Source organism: Amphiura filiformis, chromosome 5 (assembly GCF_039555335.1).
Source record: "Amphiura filiformis chromosome 5, Afil_fr2py, whole genome shotgun sequence".
NCBI classification, from domain to species: domain Eukaryota; kingdom Metazoa; phylum Echinodermata; class Ophiuroidea; order Amphilepidida; family Amphiuridae; genus Amphiura; species Amphiura filiformis.
In genome coordinates this window covers 73110433-73133399 of record NC_092632.1, presented here as the reverse complement: position 1 = coordinate 73133399, position 22967 = coordinate 73110433, and the positions used below count along the sequence as shown (strand labels likewise).

At 37.3% G+C, this 22967-nt stretch overlaps 1 protein-coding gene across 1 annotated transcript in view; it reads right to left on the bottom strand.

Moving 5' to 3' along the window:
• Positions 1-12286: 12286 nt before the first annotated feature.
• The window catches only part of LOC140153677 (serine racemase-like), a 64179-nt gene continuing 53498 nt past the window's right edge, over positions 12287-22967 (bottom strand). The window contains 6 exon segments of the mRNA XM_072176485.1: positions 12287-12550; positions 13113-13163; positions 14363-14490; positions 16534-16584; positions 17049-17175; positions 17586-17670. Of these exon segments, the coding sequence (XP_072032586.1) occupies positions 12386-12550; positions 13113-13163; positions 14363-14490; positions 16534-16584; positions 17049-17175; positions 17586-17670 (607 nt within the window). The 3' untranslated portion in view covers positions 12287-12385.

Here is a 22967-nt window from a genome sequence, read left to right as displayed (position 1 = left end):
TGGAGCAAGCAATAATACACTCTATTCATTACCACTGTCTGCATTCGTAGAAGACAATACGGCAAAGAAAACATTAATTTTGTCAAACAATCGTAAGTTATTAAACTTCTGATTTTTTTTCCTTACATATATATTTTGAATATTTTGACATGCGATATAAAACAGGAACAAAAATTAATAACTAATGTAACTATGCGTATACATTTTGTGAATTTCTGAAAACGTGTGTTTAGATAAATGATACATAAAAATGACTGCACTGAGGGTTTTCATTTATTTTCCTCTCCTATACAAGTTCAAGTTCAAGTTCAAGTTTATTTGTTTTCATCTCAATTCACAATAAAATTATACAAATGGAAATTAAAGATAAGGAAAACATAATGAGATAACTTATAGAAACACAATAAGAACATGAAAAGTGAAGAGATGTGGATGCCGCAAAACGCAGAGCGTGAAACTTGTGGCACCCAATCTGAACAAGATGGAAATTTAACTTACGCTACAAAATTAATATGTACAACGAATGTATCATGTGGCCGAAATAAGAATAAATGAAAATTAATTGAACGGAATCAATAAATCAGATAATAATACTTGAAAGTACAACAATAAAAAAAATATAATAAATAACATATTTTGACACAAGGCTGAATGAAACGAGAAGCGTATGAGTCCCTCACTTGAAAGATAACCATGTGGAAGTGGCGTAGTCAGGGGACATTGCCCTCGTGATAAATATCGTTTGTTACCATTGGAAATGACTATTTCATTAATTGGGCGCATGTCATAAACGGAGACACTTTTGGGCAGGTTATCAATTTTTAGGTTTTTACATATCTTAAATATAGAGATATTTTGCTCCACAACGCCGTTTTCCCCAATGAAATCGGATATTCCTAAGCGAAGATATTGAGTTCGTAAGTTATGGTATTATAAAATTGGAAATTGAGATATCGGCCTTTAAAAATATTATTGACAATGTTGAGCGTAGGAATTACCTTGAAAAATGTCTCAAAACATACAAGATGCCAGGTATATTCTGGTCTGAAACTATCAGACAATATTTTAAACATTAATAACAAACCCAAATTATGAAAAAAATTGGCCCAGGCAGATTTTTGGCTATTTCTCCATTTACGATCCTGCCCAAAAGTGTATCCTTTAGACATGACACGTTACATATATGGACCGAGTAAATGCATATTATGAGTTGGAGTTGGAGTTAGAGTTAGAGTTTTAATTATTTAGAGTTCGATTTAGAGTTAGAGTTGCATTTTAGAGTTGTAGTTCTAAATGGAACTCTAAAATGCAACTTGAACTCTAAATCGAACTCTTAAACGTAACTCGAACTCTAACTCAAACTCATAAAAAGTAAACACTCATATGGACCCATGCTATATATATATATCCCAAAAAAACACGAAACAAAATGAGGTCTTTTTGGGAAAAAATCCATATCTTCAATACAAAGGGTCAAAATTTTCAATTGATCGTCGGCATTTCACCCCAGCTATATATACTTTAAGTACATATCATTAGATTGATAAAGTTCACTTCGAGGATTGTTAAATATAAAAAATATAAATTCAAAAAATTCGTCGTATTCAGAACGCAAGTATGCTCTCATATCCGACATAAAATACTCTCCAAACGTTCATACCCCGCACCCCTTAAATGTACAGTAATATAACAATTCTTTCGTCTTGTTGCATACATTCCAATCCCATCAGTTTCCATCTGTATGCAGTTTTTAAGAGTCCACAATTACAAATATTTTAAAACATTGCTTATGTCAGTACGCTACTGGGACCACAAGTTCAGATGACTGTGAATGTATTGTTGAGTACATTCAGCCAGATATTTTTCCCTTCTTCTCTGATTAAGACTAAACGCAGAGAGAGAACCGCCCGAGCAGTAGCGTAGCCAACGGGGTGGCAAGGGGGGGGGGCAGAGTGCCCCTGACAAAAATGAAAGAAAAAGTGCCCCTCTGACAAAAAAAAATGAAAGAGAAAACCTGAAGGGCAAAGGATAAGAAAAGGGGTAAGGGAGCCCCTTTTTCACCAAAATTCACACCGATCATGGGCCAAATAGTGTAAAATTTAATTTTGTCACAATAAAGCCCTTTTCATCCCGATCATGGGCGAAAATAGTGTAAACTACAAAATTTTTGTGCGCTACGCGTGCAAATTGTCCCAATAAAGTATTTTTCGGAAGCTCGAAGACATGTACAATCTCTCTCAAAAATAAAAGGGGCCAATGTATTGTATGATGCAGCTGCATTTTTCGTATGTGCCCCTGAACATTTATTTTGCCCCCTCTGACCAGGAAAGCTGGCTACGCCCCTGCCCCGAGGCAAGCAACCCCTGCTAATTGTAAAGTGTTTGACCATTTCGCACCAACTTCTGATATTGTCTCACCATGATGAATATCTTAGTGCTTTTACTAGTGAAGCTTTTAACGCTAACGAATGGCCAGCGCGAACGTGGTAATGCATATATAAAGTATCATCCGTTACGAGTTACTTGAAGGTCAACGCTTTAGTTTAGCGCTGATGAGAGCACAATTCGTCGGCTGTATTCCATAGTGGCGTATAGTGATTTTTGGTCATTTTTTTGAAAATTGGCACATATGTCTTTAATGATGTTCTCTTTCATTTTTTCTAAGTCTCATCAGTCATAATTAGCTAATTAATTAGTAATTGATTAATTAAATGTGGCGTATAGTTACAAAGTGACATTTTTCGTATTCCATAGTGGCGTATCGACCATACGCCACTTTTTATACACATTTTATAATTATGAAATATCGGCAATAATGAAAAACATCGTATGTCATAGTGGCGTACGCGTATCGGACCTATACGCCACTATGGAATACGATGTTTTTCATTTTGCCGATATTTCATAATTATAAAATGTATAAAAAGTGGCGTATGGTCGATACGCCACTATGGAATACGAAAAATGTTAGGGCATTGCGTTTTGTTCGTTTTCCATAGTGACGTATAGTTTTATTGTCAGTTTGCCAGCAAAAGTATGTATTTATTTCTTTTGAAAATATATAACAATAAAATCTATTTAGTTTACTACAGAAATTTCACATCATTTACAAAATATAATGAATGTCTGATTTACACAACTCGATTTTAAATTGGCATTTCTTCAAACCCGATTTTCTCGAAAAGTTGTTTATTATATTCGCGGCGCCCCACTATACGCCACTATGGAATACGGACGACGAATTAACGCACAACATTGATGAATGTGTTACAGGTCGAAAATTCAAGGTTAGTTGAATTTTCAATAATTCAAGGTTAGTTGAATAATCAATTCCTGTCCTGCAAGTCACTTTAAAGTCTTTTAGATTTAAACAAGTGTTTACCGGATGCACGCAGGATCACGTTGCGATTGGTGGGCGATATTTTAACTTTAGACAAGTACAGGGTGTAACAATAAAATTTATACAATTGCATTTTGACTTCTCAGGAAAAAACTAAAAGAATTACGGCACAAATGTTATATGCAATATAATCAGTAATATCTTGGCTAAAAGAAGACGTTTAGATGCTTTCTTTACTAGCTTGGGTTCAGATTAATTAAATCGTCCTGAAAACGTGTTGGGCCACTTTTGCCATGTTTTGTAATTGCGCATATCAAGTTCGAACCGCGTAGATATGCTTATCGTGCATTAAACATCAAAGAACTGACACAAAAGAATTATAAGTGGTGTTTCTTCATAAAAATAACATGAACTTAATAATAATATATTTCTTTAAAATATATAAATGATATCATAAAATTTCTTTCAAAATTATAAATAAAGTAATTTCTCATATCCCTGAGATATCATTGGTAAAACTGAAAACAGTTTTTGCATCCATAAGTAAAAAACAATAAAATTTTGAAATTAAGTTCAGCTGGGCTTCTAGCTGTTCTGGGGCGACCACTATTGCCAGCATTTCTGTTAACAAATTATACATACTTCTCATAGTTATTATGTAATTGTATGCCTTGATGGGAAACGTGAGTTTGGAAAATGAGCTATAAATAATCGTATGGTTTCTGGTTGACACCGTGTGCTACCGAATGTCAGAACCATAAAAATACGCTCTTCCAATGTGAATTGGGGTTGAAGTTGTTCAGCTGCATGCAGCCACTTAGACAACAGTGGCCCAAGCGGTTTTAAGACTAGGTTACATAATTGGCCATATCTTCACTTGTATACCATCGATTTTATTGGAACAAAGCTTATCTGATGGCTAAAGAAATTATCTTGATAGACATATTAATATCAAACCAAACATTAAGGGGCATACTTGTGTCATTCTATTTTCAAAATTGTACAAATATTATTGTTACACCCTGTAGTATGAAAGTCTTTTGGTATGGAAATTGGTCACACGAGAACTGCTTCAGAATTTATTTTTGGGGAAATCCGGAGGTAAATGACCGTATCGGCCGTGTTCGGCTTCATGACGATTTTGGCTTTGGTATAGTTTTGGTAGGTCAATCTCCATCTTCTCTTTCACATTCTCTTGTTTTCAAGAAGACTGGTGACATGGTATGGTTTGATAACCACTGCAAACGAGCAGCAACCAAGAAGCGCCGTTTATTCAGGAAGCCAAAAAAGAGCAACACCAAGGAAAACAAAGTTTACAATAGCTAGACAGGAGTACAATCATGCAGAGAAGGCAACCGGAAGGAGCTGTAACAAAAAGAGTTGAGAAAAGAACTCTTAGATGGCAGCCTCAGCGGCAACAAATGATGGAACACTGTCTGGTAAGTCCATGTACTGAAGGATGGCCATCAAGTCTACACTACATCAAATGACAAAGCTGAACAATTTTGCCAGACCTCTGCAGCTAAAAATGTCGGCTTGCCAGCGCAGAATCTGCTCCTGTAGTTCAGCATTCAGCAACGTGCTCAGTGGAAAGAAAAGATACTAGCATTCAAGGTCTAAGATGTTAGGAAGCTACTCAGGAATCTGCAACCAGATGAAGCCACTGGTCCTGATAAAATCCCTGAAATATTCCTGAAGGAGTCCAGCGCAGAACTTGCAAGACTATTCAGCCTGTTGTTTGAGCTTTGGTTCTCCAAGGTAGTTTTCCCAAGCCAATGGAAGATGATCTGTCATACATATTCACAAGAGAGATTCGAAATCGTCTATGTACCACCCATCTCTCTGCTCTGCATCATCAGTAAGATCATGGAGGCTAATGTGCAGAATCAACTTCAGGAGTACCTCCTTGGAAACCAACTGATATCAGATAGACAGTTTGGATTTAGGCCACACCGCAGCATAGCTGCCATCCTCACCATCCTGATCCAAGAGTTGTCCAACTCCCTGGACAGAGCAACGAAGTGCGCCTGATTACCAAACTTACTCATTGCATTATCCAGTACACAGGCAACTCCACGGCCCAGTGCACAGAGAAATCATGGTTTGCTGTGATTTTCCTATGGAGCATCTGACATGACACTTTCACATTCGTCCAAATAACAACTTAAAGCAAGTAAAAGGTTATCGGGTATTTGTGAATTTAGAATATCTCTTCTTTTTGATTATTTTTTTATCATTTCATGCATGCACCCGTCAATCGTACAAATACTACTTTGCTCAGTAAGCCCACGTACTACTCCTACACAATAAAACCCCGACCAATTATAGATCGTAACTAAAGACGATGTAAGGTTTCCGGCAAAAATAAATACGAACTGTCAGTTAAATGTACGTCTTCGATTTTTTCATGATATTATAAATATTGATCCCGGCATACAAGTTTGTATCACATGCTTCTCAGCATCTTGGAATCTGATCGGGGAGCCAAATGGGCGAGTGTGTAAACACTCAAAGCCATCGGCCTGGTGCAGTAGCGTTGTCAGGATTTTGGTGTGATGGGGCAAAGCCAAATTATTGTCGTTCCCATTTGTCAATTTTTTGCCCCATGCAGTCATTTTAAAGACACTTTACTCTTTGCCGTCCCCCTTTTATCCCTGACAAATTTCGGAAGTGGGGCACTCCACTGCCCGCACCCCTTCCGAACTAAACTTATGAATGCTCAAGGACTCCCGTTTTAAAAACATCCCAGTCGACAGCAAGCTGACCTGGACAAATCACATTTTTATTACGTCTCATCCAGAGCAGGACAGAAGCTAGGCGCTCTGTGGAGAGTTGCAAATAAACTTGATGTCAGAGGCAGTGCAACCGTAGTTTACAAGGCTCAGTTACGTTCACAGTGCGATGGAATCACTGTCTTGGATGAGTGCCAGCGCCACCACTCTAGGATTACTATACTCTGTCCAGAAGAAGGCCCTTCGAATCATAGGCGTGAACGAAGATGAAGCAAGTACAGAGTTGAACATCACATCTCTCCATCAGAGACGTCAAGTGGCTGCAGCAACGGTCCTCTAAAAAATGCACACCAGCTTGTGACCACCATGTACCAGATCTGAAGACACTGCTACCAAAGCCATTTGTAGTCGGAAGAGCTACTCGCACCAGCTTGTCCATACCTTGCCATGCTCTTACAGTACCAGTTTCTAGAACCATACTGGAAGGACCTTCATCCACACTGCAGTTCATGTTTGAATTAGCCTACCAGATGGACTAGTCGGAAACATGCATATCTGACAATGGCGCACCATCCTTCAAGAGCAGAGTGCATAAGCGTCTTATTTCACTTGACTGATGTTTTACTGTACCCCTTCACTTTTGTTGTTCCTAAGCTGCTGTGGACCACTGATTGGCCCATGTGGTTACCTTTAATAGTGCCTCGGTACCTATAAGTTCTTGATCAGTGTCACTCCTCATGGGCTATTAAGTCACTCTAGTACCGCCACTCTAGGATTACAATACTCTATCCAGAGGAAGGCCCTCCGAATCATTGGCATGAGCGAAGATGAAGCAAGTACATAGTTGAACATCACATCTCTCCATCAAAAACGTCAAGTGGCTGTAGCAACGGCCCTCAACAAAATGCAAACCTGCTTGTGCCCACTAGTTTTGAAGGCACTGTTACCAAAGCCATTTGTGAGTCAGAAGAGCTGATCGCTCCAGCTTGTCCTTGCCTTGCCATGCTCTTACAGTACCAGTTTCTAGAATTATATCTATACTGGCAGGACCTTCATCCACACTGCAGTTCAAGTTTGAATTAGCCTACTAGATGGAGTTGTCGAGCATATCTGACAATGGTGTACCCGGGGGTGTATCATCCTTCAAGAGCAGAGTGCATAAGCATCTTATTTCACTTGACTGATGCTTTATTATACCCCTCCATGCTTTTTGTTCCTAAAGCTACTGTGAACCACTGATTGGCCCAAGTGGTTGCCTTTTATAGTGCCTCGGTACCTATAAGTTATTGATCAGTGTCACTCCTCATGGGCTATTAAGTCACTCTAGTGCCACCACTCTAGGATTACTATACTCTATCCAGAGGAAGGCCCTTCGAATCATAGGCATGAGCGAAGATGAAGCAAGTACAGAGTTGAACATAACACTGATCTCTCCATCAAAGACGTCAAGTGGCTACAGCAACGGTCCTCAACAAAATGCAAACCTGCTTGTGCCCACTAGTTTTGAAGGCACTGTTACCAAAGCCATTTGTGAGTCAGAAGAGCTACTCGCACCAGCTTGTCCATACCTTGCCATGCTCTTACAGTACCAGTTTCTAGAACCATACTGGAAGGACCTTCATCCACACTGCAATTCATGTTTGAATTAGCCTACCAGATGGACTAGTCGGAAACATGCATATCTGACAATGGCGCACCATCCTTCAAGAGCAGAGTGCATAAGCATCTTATTTCACTTGACTGATGCTTTACTGTACCCATTCACGCTTGTTGTTCCTAAAGCTACTGTGAACCACTGATTGGCCCAAGTGGTTACCTTTTATAGTGCCTCGGTGCCTATAAGTTCTTGATCAGTGCCACTCCTCATGGGCTATTAAGTCACTCTAGTGCCACCACTCTAGGATTACTATACTCTATCCAGAGGAAGGCCCTTCGAATCATAGGCATGAGCGAAGATGAAGCAAGTACAGAGTTGAACATAACATCTCTCCATCAAAGACGTCAAGTGGCTGCAGCAACGGTCCTCAACAAAATGCACACCAGCTGCCCACCAGATATGAAGGCCCTGCTACCAAAGCCATTTGTATTCAGAAGAGCTACTCGCTCCAGCTTGTCCATGCTTTGCCATGCTCTTACAGTACCAGTTTCTAGAATTATATCTACTAGCGGGACACCCGCGCTTCGCGCGGGTCCCTGCTAGATGAGTAAACGGAAGCGTTCACTCAAACTGGAGGAATTACTGTACAGGTAGACTCATTGAAAATTCCTCATTCCTTCCGAATCCTTACGATTTTTATCATCTTGGTAATCTCGTAACCCCATCCTGTTAAACCACAACCCCGTACCCGTAATCCATCCAAAGTAGGCCTACCTTTTTATGTCCTTCGTTCTTCTCTTTTTCCCCTCACGTACCCTTACCATACGACATTTATGTCTTCGTAAGCCTAATCCCGTTATCCCATATCCCGTACACCCATAACCCCGCGCGAAAGTTGGCTATCGCACGCCGCACCCGCATCGCATTACAAGTCAAGTGGCGCGCGTCAGTACGCCGACAGCGCTTAATGGCGCGGTTTATGTTAGACATGTGGACGCGTTGGTTGGCATAGGCCGTAAAGAAACAACCGCTATAAATTTGCCCGAAAACCCCACTTTTTACTGATTTTGAGGCCAATTCTTGACCGTTTTCAACCAAAAAAAGTTTAAACACGTTCCCGTATATTCATCGATGTCCCGTATGAATTTGGCGACATTTGGATCGAAACTGACGGAGCTTTTCCGTTCACACACCCACATACAACATTCCCCTATTTATAGTAAGATACTGGCAGGACCTTCATCCACACTGCAGTTCATGTTTGAATTATTAGCCTACCAGATGGAGTTGTCAAGCATATCTGACAATGGTGTACCCGGGGTGTACCATCCTTCAAGAGCAGAGTGCATAAGCATCTTATTTCACTTGACTGATGCTTTTGCACTCTTGCTGTTCCTAAGCTGCTGTGGACCACTGATTGGCCCATGTGGTTGTCTTTTATAGTGCATCACTCCTCATGAACTATTGTTCACTTTAGCAAAAAACAAAACAAAAACGAATCGTGTTTCGTTTGGGATGATGCACAAAGTCTTGCTGGAGTGCAGATGTGAATGCACATGTCAACAGAGAGTCAATCTGGATTCGAAATAGAGATCCTGTCGTCATGAAAAGTTTCGTGAAAATCAAAGAATAGTTACTACATGGTCCTCCTATGACCCAAATTTCCTTTTCAAAAATATATACTTTCATTATGTCTTTGTTACATTAAAAGATATGACAATAAAGTCAAATTTCCACCAAATGCCATAATGAGTACATCATTCATTCAAAAAAACTTATTTAAAAAAATTGGAACATCTTATTTTAGATATTTCTAATGTCAAAGTTTGATACCATAGTATTATTTAAAAATTTGGTAAAGCAGACACATGAATTTCATGTAAACATTGAACAATAATTGGTCTAATTTAATCTTAATTTCATTTTAACATTGGGCAAGAAAACATCTATGTTCTTAAATAAATTACATCCGACATTTTCTATGTGTATTTGCGTGTTTTGTCATCATGCTTAAGGTGGTACTACACCTCTGATAAATTTTGTGACTAATTTTGCATTTTTCTCAAACAATAACTACACACTAGTAACAAAAGTTATGTATATTATAGGGGCAAGGAATCCAATTACTTCACTGAAATTTCAGTGATTCAAGACAAGTGGTTCATTATATTATGTTAAGAAATGAGATACATTCTAGCAATACCTCTTTTCTTATTTATTATAAATAACTACCGCTTGTCTTAAGTCACTGAAATTCCATTGTAGTAACTGGATTCCTTGCCCCTATAATATACAGAACTTTTGTTACCAGTGTGTTATTATTTTTTGAGGAAAATGCAAAAATAGTCTCAAATTTATCAAGGGGTGTAGTGCCACCTTAAATTAAACTAGATTTTATAACGCGGCAATTTGACTCACAATATTCTGACATATAATTCACTTCTCAGTGCTTCCTGATTATTTTTTCCTAATAATATCCTTCATATGGCTACCTCAATTGAATTAATTATCCATTGGCAATTAATAGCATAGCATACTATGGGCTGATGTCATTATACCTCTCCGCATCATTTTCAAGTTCCTTATATTTGAAAGCTAACACTATAGTGCCCAGGCCACTGTTCATAAAAATTACTCTGGACAAATGAATCAAAGATTGATGAATAATCAGCGAACAAATAAATTGCATCATTGCAAGGAATATAGAATGAATAGAAAACCATTCTTATGTCTTGTGGATATATATTTTATTGAATATATTTCTTGTTATTAACTATCTCCCATAAGTTAAATCTGAAGGAGTGTCATAGTGATTACGTAATAATGTGACCGTACACCCCGAATCAGCCGTAAAGTCGGCCCCCAGTCAATTTTGTTTTATTTTGTGTTTAGAAAATATATATCATAAGCTTTAAAATGGTATATCATTTGACTTCAAACGATATCCAGAAGCAAGGTTATGGTTTGTTGAACTCTGCTCCTTCAACATGTGTTCTACATGTGTCTCCTTTTCCACATTGGTAATATCAAACAATCATAATTGGCGGTCATTTCAAATCATCCCCAAGTCAACGAGGTTCAGGAAATGTCCTCTCATTGTTAATTGTTGGTTATACATACCAAGTCAAAATACAATACTTTGTAACCCACCACTTGAATAGGATTTAGCCAGAGCAAACAAAGAATAGAGCTATTTAAGGATTCTATATGAATAGGTAGAAGCTTATTATCCTCTACAGCAATAGGATTATTGATTGATTAAAACGGTGTTCGACTGGCGCTATCAAATGAGATACATGTCGCATCAAATTGAGGTACCTATGAATACGACCTTCACACACATTTTACACTGTAACTCAGAATACAATTTGCCGACTTTACAGCTCATTTGTAGTGTACGGCCACATATAGGAAGAGTTGGACGGATATGGAATGAATTGAACAACAACAAAGGCTTTCATTGTTGCTTATCACAGAATTGCTAATTACCGCTGGCTGAGTTGTGTATTTCATATTAAACTTATTAAATTTGGCAAATTGTAGAGTTATGGCAATAAAGGAAATACAAAAGGAAATTTGGCTTTTATTATATTACATTTTTATTTGATTTACAGCAAAGAATAACATGCATATTTGAATTTTTTTTAAAATAGTAATATGATATTAAAGTCCCATTAACAGTAATGTGCCATTCCAGTTGAAATTCTGAAATCCATACATCCTCTATGGAAGACATGACATTTAATCTCCCACACAGGGTGTAGATGGAGTCACCCATTCAGGTAACCCAATTTGAAATTCACACTCCCTTTGTGGAGAATTAAGGTCATGTCTTCCATATGTATGAATTCCAACCAGAATAGCTTAATATTGAGCCAGTCCTCAAGATATTGACAGATTAAAGTTTTTTTCCAAACACTGACCAAATATTAAAATTTAATTTAATTTATGGTTTGGCTCATAAGTGCCCATCCCAAATTTTACTTATTCCAGATCTTTTTGTTTTTCTTTTTAGATTTTTATTTCCAAAAAAAGTTTGCATTTTTTCTGTTAATGAATGAATCTGCACGTAAGGCAAGTAAATTATTGAAGAATGTGCATACATCATTTGAAAGTTTTATTCAATAATGAACAAATACAAATGAGCCAAAAAAAGTGGTATTCATCATTACATGAATAAAAACAAACATGTTGAAATGAATCATTTGTCTTTGATGAGTCTGTTTCCAAATGATGGTTTTGCCAATCATAATACCAACAACATTTGCTGATTATGCCACAAATTCATGCATGACCATATAATACCGGTATGGATATAGAAATAACAGATGAAGAAAATAAAACATAATATACTAATAACATGATAAATCTTTAATAGAATACCATCAATTTTGAATACAGTAATTTAAATTACATATTGCCTGATTTGAATACACAATATACATTTCAATTAAAACACAATCAATAAAAACCAATATAGTCTTGTCTCATCTGAAGTTGAGAGTAACGCCATGTTGGATTTCGCAGTGAGTCAATGTCAAGATTTGAATTGCGCATGCTAAACTAATGCCATGGGGTGTATACACACACAAAAGGGCAATTTGTCTGTACGCTGACAACGCAACAGCGTAAACGCACTGATTAGAATTTGCCACTGAGAAAACCAACATGGTGTTACTCTCAACTTGAGACGAGACACAGTATAGTGAATCATGTTTTATTCAGTATTAGTGGTTTTTCTCTGTGCCCAAGGTAGTTTATCCAAGTCGACATTACCACCACATAATATGACAGCAATTCTTTTCAGTTCAGGATCCATGGCTGCCATTTTTTCTGATAATACTGCTGCTACTCCTGCTGCAGCTGCTTCCTCTATGACAAGCTGCAAAATAAGATGTGGTACATGTAGTTGTGTCAAAATATATTCACTTTAAATGAAGGATTGTTTGATTTGTATCAGTTTGCCACCCCAGTTGGTGGTGGGGGGGGGGGACACTTGCATATATTGGCATGCATAGTTATGTGCCTGTCAATAGACCCCTTTTTTCTGCAAATCTGCCACCCAATTAGCCCCTTTTTCATGAGCTTCACTCAATGACCCTCTTTGTTTAGAAATTTACACTGAATTTTTTTTGGATTTCGTGTGACACTTTTGTAACATTTTTGTAGCAATTTTATCTTTAAAATGGCAAATTTTGAAGCCAGAATATATCTTTGCTCCACTGTTCTCAATATATTCTTTTCTTTTCCCCTTTTCCTCTAGTTTGTTCGTCATTCTGCAGAAAAATATTCCTGTTTAATATCTTCCAATTACTTGTCCAGTGCAAGCATTTTATATTCTTTTGCTATCAAATAATTATTATCATGGCTGATATCATGGCTAATATTTAGATTTATGAATAAAAATCACAATAGTAATATGTCCAATACACCATTAAAATTACCTTTAATCGTGACCAGGCAAATCGCATAGCTTCAATAATTTCATCATCATTCTGTAAAAAAATGAAAAATAATTAGAAAGGGAACTGATGCATAATTGAGAGCTTAAAAAAATCAGGCCTGTTGGTGATCATCAAACCAGCACTCTCACTTAGTCAGCTTACCCTACCAACACATGCAAGCTAGAACACAATGTGACTAACACAGTGTAGAACACAAATAAAAGATGCTAGTCTTATGAGACCATGAATGTGAAAAAACCAGAAATGTTTTGAGAAAGTTTCCTGAATTAATAAGAAGTAAAAAGTAATGGGTAGCTAAGAACCTGACCTGTTACAGCTATACAAAGTAAAAACAGTTAATAACATGAATGTATGTGTTTAGGTCATTAAAAGAGACAGAAATGTTCAACCATCCCATCACAGGTGATTTGGATAGATCGGTTCTGCCAGATTTAATCATTCTTATGGCCTCCATTTATAGTGAAAAATCGCCCCTTTATATCGTCGTTCTGCAGCAAAAATGTTTTTCTCAAACACGTGTGCATTCAAAATGTCAAGTGCCATGACATGATGAACCAGACTGTTTTATTGTGTAAGGATAATGATCATTAGCCTAACATCGTGTTAATGGCATTTTGGCCCAAATTTGACCTCACAGATGAACTTATCAAGTCTTTGCCATCCTAAATATGTATACTTTTATATACTTTAGACCAACAATTTAGAAGTTATGAGGCCCAAAAATTTCCATAATTCCAGGGTTCAGACCAATCTTAAGGGTAGACTAGGTATTGTTGGTCGAAGCAGCCAAAAAAAAATCGGTTTTCATTATCTAAATCAATATATTATTGAAAAATAACGCTTTGATGTTTTGCAAAAGTTCATTCTACAAATCATATACGTTGAAAACCTGCTCGATTTATTGTTGTTAATGAGTTATGTACGTTTTACAAAAGTGTTGTTTGTTTCAGCCCTCTTTACAACATAACTCAAGAACCACAGGACCTACAAAAGTATATCAATGATATTTGAATTCTTCTACACACTCGCTATGAAATGAGCAATGCAATTTTTGCCAAAGCTTACTACCATTCCCAAGATGCTGTGAACTACCAAATCGCAACTGTTTAAAACCTTAAATGAAACACGCTGTTTGATGCAGTTTTTGTATGTCTTTAGATGTTACTCATTGAAGGAAGGAGTTTGTCTATTATAGAAGTTTTATTTTCGGGTTTTAAACCCAAACTTACAACAGTGAAGACATGTTTCTCTGCCAGATCCTTAATAATTGGCCATGTCAGTTGTCCTAGTTGCTGTGTACTGATTCCATTAGCTACAGTATTTAACATACGAGGTGGATTGGGCCACAGACGTTCTCCTGAAAGTGAACAAACATTTCGCTTTAAAAATGTTATGTACCATTTATGCCTAGAATTGGCTCTTCCATTTAAAATCCATACTACCCCTGTGGAAGATTTAGCTAAAGCCTTCCACAGAGGGAGTATGAGTTTCGAATAGAATAGATAAAAGTGGGTAGCTTCCGTTTGAAATAGGGTAGGACTACCAATTATCGGACAATGCCAGTTATCGGACGATTACATGGTTTGGACCATGTGGAGTTGTTTCTTCAAGTCAACATGAATTTATATCGCATCAAATGAAAGAACAGATACTTACTGCATTTAAATGGCTGCCTTGCAGCTGGTTCCGTTTATTATTATTTCGCAAATACGAGCGTGAATGGACTGAGTATGCCTCTTTATTATTAAAAACATGTTACTTATGAGGTAGCGTAATTTGGCATGACTATAATTTACTAAAACTGATATATTTTTATTATTATGTTTGTAAAACTGTGTAGTTTCTGCAGCAACATCTGACATGACCGGTTGCTAACAACGCTTCCGGCTGAATGAAGTGTCCGATAATTGGCTTGTAAAATCTGCGCATGCCCAATTACCAGACACCCTCTGGCCTTCATATAAACAGTTGCCAGCCAGCCGGCGCTGTATGTCAATTAACATGTTGCACTATGTTAGGTGTATTTTAGCGAAGTTGAGAACGCAAATAGGGTTTGATGTTAAGTTTAAGTTATATTATAATGTTATGATTAAAATAGTTGATGCGCCTACAATGTATAGGCCTACATTGTACCTAAATGTGGTTTGCGGTGGGGAAAATGCCACCGTGAAGTATCAGACAATGTCCAAATATAACCCAAAAATCATGAAGGAATAGACACAAACTTAACTGCAGTTGGTTGAGTTGAAAAAATAGATGTGTGCCATTATTTTTGCGGGTGTCCGATAACTGGCTGCGTAGTGTCCGATAACTGGCATAGGCGTCCGATAACTGGCAAGATGCCTCAATGTGGTTTTCAATCCATATATCTATAATGGCTTGTCTCATCAATTCAAATTTTATGTTACATTTAGGGCTGTCTTTGGTCATTATGTTCTATAGTTAGGAAAATATTCTTCAGTTTTTTAAATATTGAGCAAATTGCTTAAGTGTCCGATAATTGGTAGTCCTACCCTACTCACTCCAGTTGCGGAAGATATAGGTAAAACCATAATACAGGGGGAGTATGGGTTTCAAAATGATTAACTATGACCAATTAACTTGCTCCCCCTGTGGAAGGTGTTTCCAAAATCGTCCACAGGAGTAGTGTGGATTTTAAATGGAATAGCCCAATGATAGTTTTCAACCTAATTAGCACCCTTTCCTAATAAGCACCGCTTCCTAATTAGCACCCCTGACAGTGGCGTGCATCGCGGCGCCCCCAACCCCGGGGCTGAAGAAGAAACAATTTTGCCGCCTTCCTTAACAGCCCGAAAAGGTTGACCCAATTTTTTTCACGGTCGTTTGAAAAAGTGAAGAGCAAAAAAAAAAAAAGCAACCTTTTTTCAAAAATGTTTATGCTTTTTCAATTTTTTTGCGCCTTTTTCTTTGTTAATTGCTTTTGCCGCCCCTTCGGTTTTGCCGCCTTCTTCTTCCGTCAGCCCCTTCGCTTTTTGCCGCCTCTATTTTTGACCTCGGGGCTGGTGCCCCAAAGCCCCCCCCAAAATATGTGCATGCCTGATAACTTTTCTAACTAACACATGTTTATGTTCAACTGCAACTATTATATTTTTCTTTACATTGCAGCATTATTTTGCATAGAAAATGTCCTGTTTGTATTTCATATAAATGATAAGCAACCCCTCAAGATAAATCCAGTAGTATTTTTTTAATTGAAATATTATCCTAATTTGCAAATTAAAACAAAGCTCAACCATAATCCTTTAGTTGGAACTATACTGGCAATATAAGTCATATTTTAGCCTTGAGATCCACTTGATTGATGATAAGTTGCATTTATTTTGCTTGTATACAAATAATCAAAGCAACTACAAACTTGTCATTTATTCAATTCACTCACCAGCTTTGAGACATCTTTCAAGATCTTTGCCTTCGACTTAAACTGTAAAAACTGATCACAAAAAAAAAAAAAAAATAGCACTTAGTTTAACATGAAAAGTTGCTAACAACCCAATAATACTATACACAAAATTAGGAACCTCTAACAACCTGAAAATACTGAAGGTATTCAAGGTGATAATAAGAAGTTCATTTTGAATATTTGTATAAGCTGTGAATTGTATCAAAAAAAAGTTTTCAATGTCAGTGTGAAGTATTTTGCCATCACACTAACCTAGAAGAAATAAAAGCAACAGCCACATGAACAACACATTATGTTTCATTGCAGAGAAAGTAAAACCAGCAACGCATTCTAAATGAATTTCCATGAAAAAGTTCATTCTTTATTATAAATCTGAAGTCAAAATTATTAGCTTGGCAAAAAGATGATATTCTGTACATAATACTGTAAAGAAAAATCAAATTTTAATTGGTATGGAAAAATACAAAAAGTCAAACATTTATAGCAATACTCACTTTTTGTCTTAGGACTGATAGCTTTGGTTGCTATGGCGATTCCTGATGACAACCCTCCTCCACTTATTGGTATAAGAATTGCATCTAAATCTGGTACTTGTTGTAGGAGTTCCAATCCTACAGTTCCCTAAAAATAATAATAAGAAGGGAAATAACATTGTAAAACAAATGCTGGGGAAAAGATGTCGTAAATTTGGTATACTTAGTACATGAAATTCTATTGAGAAAAGCTTCTGATTTGTAATACAAAGATTTTTCACTCAAAAAGTTCACTTTTCACTCCATACAAGCTGCCAGTCTAATTATCAGCCTCTAAGAGCTATTTTGATTGGTTACAAAGAGGGGGCTATCATATATTGAGCCAATCAGAGATATGATAAGAATAGTCAGTAGAGGTTAAGGGGATAAAGCTTAAAAGTGCTAAGAGATCTAAAAGCTCTATTTTGATTGGTTACTCAGATGATTATATTATGTAATGAGCCAATCTGAGGCACTGTCATAAAGGTAGTAGTGCCCATGGGGTTAAAATTATCTTACCTGTCCAGCAATGACGTCATAGTGATCATAAGGTGGAATAAACTCATAACCTTTTTCTTTCTGGACGGCATCACATACACTCTGTCTGCAAGTGAAATAATCCCATTACATGAACGTTAACAACCTCCGACTAACAGCATCCAGCTGATGATGTGGAATGCCAAACCACTCCCAGTAAGCAAATTTAAAAGTAGTGTGGAATTTTAACTAAATTAATTTAGATCAATGTTAATTTTCAACCCTGATGTGGCAGTTACATCGCTAGCATTCGTTCACATTGCTTGCGTACACATGCACAGGTTAAAGATGCCGCATAGATGTGCTTGCAAAAAGTTGCCTAATACATACTGACGTCACTGCCATATCAGGGTGGAAAATGGTCTAGTTTCAAAAAACACGACTTGTGTAATATTTGTTTATGTGTATTGTGTACACAATTGCTAACCTTAAAGCAAGACAGCAACATTCGAACAATAACAACAACCCATGAGCATAATTAGAGGGAGAGGGAAGCATATGCCAGCACATTCCTTTGGATCTTTTCCCAAGTTGGGTTGTGTGCTACTTGAGATTTGTGTTTATTTGTTGTCTTCTTTGATTGCAACACTTTGGGTTGGTAAACTGTTCTTTCTTTCTAGATTCAGTTCACTCCATGCACTTCCCCGGGGGGGGGCACTCCAACTTTGGAGATGACGCGTATGTAGGGCTGTTAAGACCCCCTTTTTCAGCATCGCTGTCACCCAAAGACCCCATATTTTTTTGCGTAACACATGCTCTGTCACCCAAAGACCCCCTATTTTTCCATTTGATCTGTCACTCAAAGACCCTTACAAGTTCAATTTGAACAGCAATTTTCATTTATCACTGATTTTGTTACTTATTTTTAAAAAACAAAGAAATTTGAAGCCATTTAGAACTAGAAATTCGATTTTCGAGGTTTCTGTGGCGCTGTTTCGCTCTCACCCAAAGATTCCATTTAAAAAAAAAAAAGGTCATGTTCTCACCCAATGACCCCATATTTTTTACATTTTGCTCTCACCCAATTCCAAAAATCATGCTCTCACCCATGACCCCATATTTGTTACATTTTGCTCTCACCGAATGCCCCTTAGTGTGAAAGTGCCAGCCCTACACCTATATCCATTAAGATCCAATCCACATGACTTCTGTTTTTATTGAATAAAGCTTCAGACCTAATACATTGTACAATAGAAAATGCAAACAATAAAACCTGACCGACCTGCTGGTTATGTGATAAAAATACTGTAATATCGTCCTCACACATTGATATATGTACTGCACTTTTACAATAATTCTGAATAATTATACCATTTCCTATCTTATTTCGCAGGCCAAAACTTCAATAGATAATATAAACAATAGTGCAGAAAGTGGACAGCCTTGATGTATATCAAGGTCTGAAAGGAAAAAATGTGATATGATACCATTTTGAACAATGCAACTTTCGCTTCATTTAATTTCTTTACCTTTCCTCATACCCTCTTTTCATTCCTTGTCTTTTTTTGTAAATTTAGAATGTCTTTACACAGCCGTGACGTTAGTCGCGGCTGTGTCTTTTTTCTTACAGGTTCTTCTTCTTCTTTCTTCTTTCTTTCTGTCAACCATTACATTTGCTCTAGCACTCACATGCTTACATCGATTTTGACTTAACTTGGTCACAATGATCATTGACCATGCCCCTACATGTCACATGAAACTCGTGGGGTCAAAGGTCACGCAGGGGTCATAGGGGTCAAAAACGTGAATTTAACTCAAAATGCATATTCTCCTACAAATTACGTAGGACAGTGACGCCACTTACACACATGCATTGTAATTACCCAGTGTCTGTAAGGTGTGCACAGATTTGGGGTCAAAAGGTCATTAAGGGGTCCTTCCGCATAAAACGGAATACCTTCAATTTTTTTTATTAGCTAAGGAAAACATAGGACAGTAACGGTATGTTCACATATGAGTTGCAGTTACCCAATGTATATGTGGTATTTTTTTATTTGGGGTCAAAAGGTCATTAAGGGTCACTTCCGGTATAAAACGAAATACCTTTAAAATGCATCTTCTCCCACAAATTACGTAGGACAGTGACACCACTTGCACATATGCATTGTTATTACCCAGTGTCAATGTGGTGTACACATGTTTTGGGTCAAAGGTCATTAAGGGTCACTTCCGTATAAATCGAAATATCTTCAAAAATTTTATTAGCTAAGAAAAACATAGGAGAGTGCTGGTATGTTCACACATGAATTATGTTTACCCAATGTATATATGGTATTTTTTTTTATTTGGGGTCAAAGGTCATTAAGGGGTCATTTCGGTATAAAACGAAATACCTTTAAAATACATCTTCTCCCACAAATTACTTAGGACAGTGATGCCACTTACACACATGCATTGTTATTACCCAATGTCTATGGGGTGTACACAGATTTGGGGTCAAAGGCCATTAAGGTGTCACTTCCGTTATAAATCGAAATATCTTCAAAAAATTTATTACCTAATAAAAACATAGGAGAGTGATGGTATGTTCACACATTAATTGTGTTTACTCAATGTCTATATGGTATTTTTAATTTGGGATCAAAGTTCATTAAGGGGTCATTTCGGTATAAAACGAAATTCCTTCAAACAATTTTCTTAGGTAAGAAAAACATAGGAGAGTGATATGGTATGTTCACACATGAATTGTTATACCCAATGTATTATGTGGTATTTTTTTTTATTTAGGGTCAAAGGTAATTTAGGAGTCACTTCTGGTATAAAATGATGATAGATGAGTCGGGAGATGAGTGACATGTAGGCCTAACGCCATTTCACCTGCGACAGGGGTGCTCCTCTTGAAAACGGGCTCTCCTTGACTCCTTCTAGCACATGATACTGTTACAATGGCAGCCTACACTCAGTATCGGCAGGGGGCTGACACTCACCTCATTTGCATGGCAAAATTACCTGTCTCCTCTGCAGCCAATTTGTTTTCGCTCCATCGAAATCAAGCTGGTCACGGAGGAGACTACCTTCCTTTGTGTTTGTTCATTTGTGTATGGAGAGCCTTTCTTGGAGTCCATGACTTAGGCTACTACGCCTCAGCTAGAGGCCGACGCTGCATTGTACTAGAAATACCTTTTCTGTGAAATCGCTATAGAGCCAATCGGGAACACGTATTCAATTTATAAATATAGCATTAAATTAGTATCACATAGTGGCCTCCGTGCAGTGGAAAACCTTAATTCTTTCATCAAAAAGAAATGAAAATGACCAAAAAACCGGATCCACCTGTACGCCTGTAAAATGGGCACAGAAATTTGTCTCAAATATGAATGAATTTTAAGAAACATACGGGATATGATGAACCAATGACCTGACGCCATGATAGCAGGATCTATTAGTTGTTTTATATACAATGCATATACCGTGTTGTCATAATACCAATATTTGGCATAATATATAACGACTAATATTTAGTATTGTAAATATGCAGTTCATATGCACAAACGAACACTGATCTTTATGATATTCAGGTTGTTGTAGATCTCATATAACATGTCATATAGGAGGTCATATGTGTTGACCTTCTCCTATTGTATTTGTTCATCTGTGTATGGAGAGGATTAGCGCCATTAAACGCCATTAAAACTCCATCAGTATTAGGGCGTAGTTCAGTGAACTCACCAGATTGCTATTCCAAGTACTTTGATAAATACAGATAATATGTATTGATGGGTCGAGGCGATTGCATTGAAAACCTAATACATTATTCATAACAGTTACGTAATCAATCGATAGTGCGGACACTTTTCATTTGCAAACCACCAAAATTCGTGATCTTTTAGCGTTGGAAAAGAAGCCACGTGAATAGAGTGCCCTCTCAAGAATATCAACTCTCTGGTATCGGTATCGCGATCGACATGTCCACAGAAATGGGCACTTTTGGAAGGTATTAAACATGTTAAAGGACCCAAGCCTGGCGGTGAGTGTTGACTAATAATATTCTAAGGTCATATCATGTATAATATTGAGAACCGATTGCTAATTGTAGAGGTTTAGACGCGTAAAAAAGTTAGCATGTGATTGTGAATCGAATCACCATGATCACGCAACAATCAATCATGACAATTCACATACCGGGGTATATGCATGTGCAATTGTGCATATATGGCCATAATGGCCAAGGTTTGTTTTGGGACCAGATTTAGGGCCGTCCATAATTTTCGCCATTTTCACTTACATTACAAAGCGCACGTAACTTTTACCCCTCCCTCCCTCGAAGTTACGTACAAATAAAATGGCGAAGGATTTCCAAGACTACTAATAGCAAAATTGAGAGGTTGGCTTGGGGTTGTGGTTAGAGTTTAGGTTAGGGTTATATTACGCGTTACGGTGATCCAGGAGGACAGTTAGTTCTGGATTAACATGATTAATATTTTTACAGATAAGTTGAGAAATGCTAAAAAGAATTCCTTTTTAAACCTTATATTCATGAAAACGAAAGCCATCAATAAATTAAAACATAGCTTTAAAAATGCAACCTGAATCTAACTAAATGACTAATGCACTCCAAAATCTGCTGAACATCCTATACTCTCTTTTCCACTTTAATAGAACTCCCGGGATCAAATCATATATAGAGGGAACCAGGGGGACATCCCTTTGACATGTTTGGTGTATGGTATTTGGTATTTTGGTATGAAATAAATTGAGCATAATGTAAAATAGGACCACTGCTTCTGCATATTAGACTCAACATTACATGTAAAGCGAAAATCATTTTTGCATATGTTAAAGAAATTGTTAAAACGAATTGAACAATTTTAGGTCAATTGGTTATATAAAATATTGGAAAATACCATAATAATTTTCACTTTAATTTTTTTATTGCTCAAACAAATCGCCATTTTTCTTACGTACACATGCCCAGGATTTTTACCCCTGCCTCCCTCTTACGCACGCTTTGTACGTAAGTAAAAAATGCTTAAAATTATGGACGGCCCCTTAGTACAAGGAACTTATTCGATGTCCTCAATTCACAAACTGATACTATCTGTCCAGATTGCGATTGTGTCCCGGGCAGGGTTCGAAATTTTGGTTTTCCGGTTGCCCGGGACAACTAATTAAGTCGCCGGACAACCAAAAATACTCATTCGGTTGTCCGCTGGACAACCATAAATCTAGCAAAAAGTCATATTTGTAGGCCTACGGACAACCAAAAACTTAGACGGACAACCAGAAATTGTATTCTGGGACAACCATTTATTTTTCCTAAATTCGATCACTGGTCCCGGGGATTGTGTTATTGGCATGTTTGGACCAAAGTGCGATTAAAGCCATGATATTATAACATTTGCTGAGGAGGACGCCCTCACTGAT